This window comes from Capra hircus, assembly GCF_001704415.2.
Source record: "Capra hircus breed San Clemente chromosome X unlocalized genomic scaffold, ASM170441v1, whole genome shotgun sequence".
In the NCBI taxonomy this organism is placed as follows: Eukaryota; Metazoa; Chordata; class Mammalia; order Artiodactyla; family Bovidae; genus Capra; species Capra hircus.
Window position 1 is genome coordinate 49,036,809 of NW_017189516.1, and position 7,861 is coordinate 49,044,669.

Here is a 7,861-nt window from a genome sequence, read left to right on the forward strand (position 1 = left end):
GTGAGGTCATATGGTATTTTTTTTCTGACTTATTTCATTTAGCACAATGCCCTCATCCACATTGTTGCAAATGGCAAGATTTTATTTTTGTAATGGCTGAATAATATTCATATATATGTGTATGTGTGTTTGTTCACAGTTGCCTCAGTCATGTCCGGCTCTTTGTGACCCTATGGACTGTAGCCCGCCAGGCTCCTCACTCCATGAGATTCTCCAGACAAGAATACTGGAGTGGATTACCATGCCCTCCTCCGGGGATCTTCCTGACCCAGTGATCGAACCCCTCTTCTGTGTCTCCTGCATTGCAGGTGGATTCTTTACCACTGAGCCACCAGGGAAGCCTATATATATATAAATATCTCAAAACATCTTTATCCATTCATGTGGATGGGCACTTAGGCATTTTCTTGTCTTGGCTATTATAAATAATGCTGCAATGAACACATAGGTGCAGATACCTTTTTGAGACAGTGATTTTATTTCTTTCGGATATATACCCAGAAGTGGAATTGCTGGATCAAAAAGTAGTCCTATTGTTATTTTTTAACAGTTACTTAATTTTTAGAGAAGTCTGTGCCTTTATTGGCCAAGCAGGCTTCTTGAAGAGGTTGAAGCTGGAGAAGTGGGTGCCTCTGGTGCCTGAGCAGCTCATGCTTCACAGGCTGGTAGGTCATTGAGAGCCTGCCGGCACAGTGTCCAGTCATCCCAGGCTTGATTTCCACCTGGGTGAACGTCTTGCTGTTGTAGCCGCCTGCCATCTTGGACAGGATGATCATGTCCCACAGGTGTGTCATCACAACCCTAGGCTTCTCCGTGGGCGGCGCCTCATTCTGGCCTTGTGCAGGCACTTCAGCCATGGGATGCTGCTTCCTCCACAGGCCCAGTTCAGCCATGGTTGCTGCCAGGCACTTCACACTTGCATCAGCGGCTTGTAGGACTTGTCCAGCAACTGGTCGAGGTCCACGCCTGAAATAGGTGGACTTGTGCAAGGTCTGCTTCTTTCGCTTCACTTCTGCCACCTTGTCAGTTATTGGAAAATGTTGGTAGTCCATTTTTAATTTTTTTAGGAACTTCCATACTGTTTTCCATAGTGCTGTATCAATTTAGATTACCACCAACAGTGTGCAAGGGTTCCCTTTTCTCTGCCTCCTTGCCAACATTTTTATTTCTTATCTTTTTGATGATAGCCAGTGTAACGGATGTGAGGTGATTTTTTTTGTGGTTTGGAATTGCATTTCTCTGCTAATTAGTGACATTGAGAACCTTTTCATGGGCCTTGGTATGTATGTCTTCTTTGGCAAAATGTATATTTGGGTCCCTCACCCAATTTTTTTTTTTTTGCATTTCTTATTCTTGGGGACGGTCTTGATTCCTGTCTCCTGTACAATGTCACATACCTCCATCCATAGTTCATCAGACACTCTATCAGATCTAGTCCCTTAAATCTATTTCTCACTTCCACTGTGTAGTCATAAGGGATTTGGTTTAGGTCATACCTGAGTGGTCTAGTGGTTTTCTCCACTTTCTTCAATTTCAGTCTAAATTTGGCAATAAGGATTTCATGATCTGAGCCACAGTCAGCTCCCTGTCTTGTTTTTTGCTGACTGTATAGAGCTTTTCCATCTTTGGCTGCAAAGAATATAATCTATCTGATTTCAGTGTCGACCATCTGGTGATGTCCATGTGTAGTGTCTTCTCTTGTGTTGTTGGAAGAGGGTGTTTGCTATGACCACTGCGTTCTCTTGACAGAACTCTATTAGCCTTTGCCCTGCTTGATTCTGTACTCCAAGGCCAAATTTGCCTGTTTCCAGGTGTTTCTTGGCTTCCTAGTCCCCTGTAATTAAAAGGACATCCTTTTTGGGTGTTAGTTCTAGAGTCTTGTAGGTCTTCATTGAACTGTTCAACTTCAGCTTCTTCAGCGTTACTGGTCAGAGCATAGACTTGGATTACCGTGATATTGAATGGTTTGCCTTGGAGACGAACAGAGATCATTCTGTCGTTTTTGAGATTGAATCCAAGTACTGCATTTCAGACTCTTGTTGACTATGATGGCTACTCCATTTCTTCTGAGGGATTCCTGCCCACAGTAGTAGATATAATGGTCATTTGAGTTAAATTCACCCATTCCAGTCCATCTTAGTTTACTGATTCCTAGAATGGCGATGTTCACTCTTGCCATCTCTTGTTTGACCACTTCCAATTTGCCTTGATTCATGGACCTAACATTCCAGGTTCCTATGCAATATTGCTCTTTACAGCATTGAACCCTGCTTCCATCACCAGTCTCATTCACAACTGTGTGTTGTTTTTGCTTTGGCTCCATCCCTTCATTCTTTCTGGAATTATTTCTCCACTGATCTCTAGTAGCATATTGGGCACCTACCGACCTGGGAAGTTCATCTTTCAGTGTCCTATCTTTTTGCCTTTTCATACTGTTCATGGGGTTCTCAAGGCAAGAGTACTGAAGTGGTTTGCCATTCGCCTCTCTAGTGGACCACATTCTGTCAGACCTCTCCACCATGACCCGGCCATCCTGGGTAGCCCCACATAGCATGGCTCAGCTTCATTGAGTTAGACAAGGCTGCGATCCGTGTGATCAGATTGGCTAGTTGTCTGTGACTGTAGTTTCAGTCTGTCAGCCCTCTGATCCCCTCTCTCAGTGCCTACCATCTTACTTGGGTTTCTCTTACCTTGGTCATGGGGTCTCTCTTCACAGCTGCTGCGGCAAAGCACAGCCACTGCTCCTTACCTCTGATGTAGGTTAGCTCCTCTTGGCCACCGCCCCTGCCCTCTGGCGTGGGGTAGCTCCTCTAGTACTATGCCAAAGCCTTTGACTGTGTAGATCACAATAAACTGTGGAAAATTTTTCAAGAGATGGGAATACCAGACCACCTGACCTGCCTCTTGAGAAATCTGTATGCAGGTCAGGAAGCAACAGTTAGAACTGGACATGGAACAACAGACTGGATCCAAACAGGAAAAGGAGTACATCAAAGCTGTATATTGTCACCCTGATTATTTAACTTATATGCAGAGTACATCATGAGAAATGCTTGGCTGGATGAAGCACAAGCTGGAATCTAGATTGCTGGGAGAAATATCAATAACCTCAGATATGCAGACGATACCACCCTTATGGCAGAAACTGAGGAAGAACTAAAGAGCCTCTTGATGAAAGTGAAAGAGGAGAGTGAAAAAGTTGGCTTAAAGCTCACCATTCAGAAAACTGAGATCATTGCATCTGGTCCCATCACTTCATGGCAAATAGATGGGGAAACGGTGGAAACAGTGGCTGACTTTATTTTTCTGGGCTCCAAGATTGCTGCAGTTGGTGATTCCAGCCATGGAATTAAAAGATGCTTACTCCTTGGAAGGAAAGTTATGACCAGCCTAGACAACATATTAAAAAGCAGTGACATTACTTTGCCAACAAAGGTCCATCTAGTCAAGGCTATGGTTTTTCCAGTGGTCATATATGGATGTGAGAGTTGGACTATAAAGAAAGCTGAGCGCTGAAGAATTGATGCTTTTGAACTGTCGTGTTGGAGAAGACTCCTGAGAGTCCCTTGGACTGCAAGGAGATCCAACCAGTCCATCCTAAAGGAGATCAGTCCTGGTTGTTCATTGGAAGAACTGATGTTGAAGCTGAAACTCCAATACTTGGCCACCTGATGCAAAGAGCTGACTCATTTGAAAAGACCATGATGCTGGGAAAGATTGAGGGTAGGAGGAGAAGGGGACGACAGAGGATGAGATGGTTGGATGGCATCACTGACTCGATGGATGTAGGTTTGGGTCGACTCTGGGAGTTGTTGATGGACAGGGACGCCTGGCATGCTGTGGTTCATGGGGTTGCAAAGAGTTGGACACGACTGAGCAACTCAACTGAACTGAACCCAATTTTTAATCGAATTGTTTTGCTTTTGCTGTTTAATTATATGAGTTCCCTATATATTTTGGGTATTAATCCCTTATCATGTGTATAGCTTGCAAATAGTTTTTTTTTTCATTCTGTAAGTGGCCTTTTCATTTTGTTAATTGTTTCCTTTGTTATGCAGAAGCTTTTTAATTTGATGTGGTCCCACTTCTTTATTTCTTACTTTCCTAACTGTGCGTATCTAAGAAATCATTGCCAAGATCAATATTAAGGAACTTTCCCCCTGTGTTTTCTTCTAGGAGTTTTATGGTTTCTGACCTTACATTTGCCTTTAATCTATTTCCCATTAATTTTTGTGAGCACTGTAAGGTAGGGATCTAGCTTCATTCTTTTGCATGCAAATATCCAATTTCCCACCATTATTTATTGAAGAAACTGTCTTTCCTCCATTGAGTATTGTTAGCTCCCCTGTCAAATATTGGTTATTTGCATATGCAAAAGCTTACTTCTGGGCTCTTAATTTTGTTCCATTGATACATGTCTTTTTTGTGCCAACACTGTACCATTTTGCTTATTATAGCATTGTAATGTTGTTTGAAATCAGGAAATTTAATGCCTCCAGCTTTGTTCTTCTTCCTCAGGATTGCCTTGGCTATTCTGAGTCTTTTCTTGTTGATTGAATTTGCTATTTCTGTGAAAAAAAAAAAAAAAGCCATTGGACTCTTGATAGGGATTGCATTCAACCTATAAATGGTTTTGGATAGTATTAACATTTTAACAACATTAATCTTACAGTCCATGAACACAGAATATCATCCCATTTATTTGTGTTTTCTTCAGTTTCTTTCATCAGTGTCTTATAGTTTTCAGTGTGGAGATCTTTCACCAATTTGGTTAGATTTATTCCTAAGTATTTTATTGTTTCTGATGCAATTGTAAATGAGATTGTTCTTTGCTTCTTTATCAGATAATTTGTTATTACTGTATAGAAGTGTATATTGTATAGAAGCACTAATGATTTTTGAATATTGATTTTTTTTATCCTGCAGTTTTACTCAATTTTTTGATTAGATATAACAATATTTTGGCAGAATTTTTAGAATTTTCTGTATATAAAATCATGTCATCTAGCAATGGAAAAAGTTTTACTTCTTCCTTTTTGGTTATGATGCCTTTTATTTATTTTCTTTCTTGTCTGATTGTTCCAGCATAGGAGTGGTGAGAGTGGGTTCATTTCAGTCGCTCAGTCGTGTCTGACTCTTTGTGACCCCATGAATCGCAGCACGCCAGGCCTCCCTGTCCATCACCATCTCCCAGAGTTCACTCAGACACACATCCATCGAGTCAGTGATACCATCCAGCCATCTCATCCTCTGTCGCCCCCTTCTCCTCCTGCCCCCAATCCCTCCCAGCATCAGAGTCTTTTCCAATGAGTCAATTCTTTGCATGAGGTGGCCAAAGTACTGGAGTTTCAGCTTCAGCATCATTCCTTCCAAAGAAATCCCAGGGCTGATCTCCTTCAGAATGGATTGATTGGATCTCCTTGCAGTCCAAGGGACTCTCAAGAGTCTTCTCCAACACCACAGTTCAAGAGCATCAATTCTTCGGCGCTCAGCCTTCTTTACAGTCCAACTCTCACATCCATACATGACTACTGGAAAAACCATATACCCTTGTCTTATTCCTGATCTAGGGCCAGTTTATTGACATTTTACAGCTGGTGTAGCTAGTTTGACAGTCTGGCTTGGTAATGTGACCAGAAGGTCATGGAAAAATATGCTGGAACCTTTTAGGCAGCTCTCCCTACATAAAGACTCATTGCACAAATCTTTCACATCCTTGGGTGAATAAGAAGGATCATGGAGAGCTGTGTTTGGAAGGCTCTTGGGAGTTTTGTATGTTCAATTATCTAGTCCTGTTGTAGTCCTTGATGGAGCACTAATCCCACCAGGTTATATTTAGCTGTCTACCTATATGTTTCCCACTAGATGTGAGAGTTTTGACAGCAAGAACCCTGTGTGCATATGGTTTACTATTGTATCCTTCATACTGAAAGCATTGCATGAAACACCCTGAATAGTCAAAAATGTTTGTTGGATAAAATGAGTGAATGAAGTAGTAGTTGACATAGAAAAGGCAACTTAACTTAACTTTCATTAACTTAAATCCACAAACATTTATTTAATGCTTTTTATGTGCAAAACATTGTGACAGTTTTTTTCAATATTTTCTCTTTAAAAGTTCTGTATAAATTTTTATAGTAACTATAGTTTATTCATGCTGCTAAGTCACTTCAGTCATGTCCAACTCTGTGTGACCCCATAGATGGCAGCCCACCAGGCTCCCCCATCCCTGGGATTCTCCAGGCAAGGACACTGGAGTGGGTTGTCATTTCCTTCTCCATGCATGAAAGTGAAAAGTGAAAGCGAGTCGCTCAGTCGTGTCCAACTCTTAGTGACCCCATGGACTGCAGCCTACCAAGCTCCTCCATCCATGGGATTTTCCAGGCAAGAGTACTAGAGTGGGGTGCCATTGCCTTCTCTGATAGTTTATTCATAGTATGTATTTAATAATTGCAATATATAAGGTCTATTTCCATTGTATATTGACTCTGCATGTTTTCTTTTCCCCTTGTGTGACTTGTTGCCCTTGAGTATTTGCTGTTCGTTGTACCTGGAAATTACCTGTAAGAATAACTTAAGTCATAGATTAACTTCCTACAGAATAACTTGGATTTGTTTCTACCAGATGCCTGAAGTTACTATCAGTCTAGGTTCCCTTTAATCCAAGTTCACTTTTTAAGTTCCCTGAACTACAAAAATGACAGGGTTCCAGGCTGAAAGAACACTTACCCTTCCTTGAGAGTGTAGCCCTTTGAGGTCATAGCTTTTTGTAGGGAGAGTCTCTTAATGGACTTCCTGTCTTCTGTGGGGAAAAGTGTAGTTATCTAAGATTTTGCAAATAATTGTAGTGAGGGAAAGAGGTGAACCCAAATAACTATAAGACAGACAGTACTAATCTTTCTGCCATCATCTTCAATTTTCTGTGTCTCCTATCTCACTCAAATCATTTGACTCTCTTATTCTTCCTCATGCATACTTGCTATTTTTTCTGTCTAGGACCCTTTTCTCCCAAAGCTTTGTATAGCTCATGCCTGCCAATTTCTGCTGTTTTTCTTCCTTCCTGACACTATAAGGAGCTTTTGTTTTGTTTTGTTTTTACTATTTCACATTTATTAGCATCTCTACTACTGAGTGGGAAAAAAATATAAAAGGAGAGAAATCTCAAATTAATTCACTTTAGTGAAATTAGTAAGCCTGATGAGAAAAAGTAATAGTAGAGGAAATTAAAACTAACATTTGAAAATAAACTTAGATTTTCTATGATGAACTGAAAACTAAGAGGCCTGAGATTTGTCCCTGTTCTTACCACTGTCCCTTAAGATGGACTAGCTTCTTCTTTTGCAAAATAAGTGAGTTAGGTTTCTAAAGGCATTTTCAGCTCTAAAATTGCCTGATTAAACAACTCATATTATTTCTTAGTGCTACAGGATGGATAACATCAAGTATTTTCAATGGTTTCATAATCTAAAAATCCATTTCTGTGAAAGCTTCTCTCAGGTATTAATGTTTTAGGATTATATAAAAATCTTGAACTACTGCATTCACAGTTTTCAGGACTTATGAATGTTCTAAGTCAGAGATTTTTAAAGAATAGTGTATATCTGAACCAACCAAGGAGTTTTTCCAAAATGCTCATGCTTGGGCTCTGCCCTTCTAGACCTACTGAAATCAGAACCACATGAGTACCTTTTCAAGCCTCTGTTTACATCAAGTTTTTAACTATTCCTTTGATCGAAGCATGTCACATGGCCAGGCCCAAAGGCAGTGGGAGAGAGCACTATAAAAGGGCATCAATACAAGGAATTAAAAGCTAGAACTATTAGTGCAATCAATTTATCACAATCTACCATATATTTGGGCT

At 40.6% G+C, this 7,861-nt stretch overlaps 1 protein-coding gene across 1 annotated transcript; it reads right to left on the reverse strand.

Moving 5' to 3' along the window:
- Positions 1-554: 554 nt before the first annotated feature.
- Positions 555-1,052, reverse strand: LOC102191507 (40S ribosomal protein S15-like). Its single transcript, XM_005701030.2, has one exon. The coding sequence runs from the start codon at positions 1,050-1,052 to the stop codon at positions 555-557; it is 498 nt and encodes a 165-aa protein (XP_005701087.1).
- Positions 1,053-7,861: the final 6,809 nt, after the last annotated feature.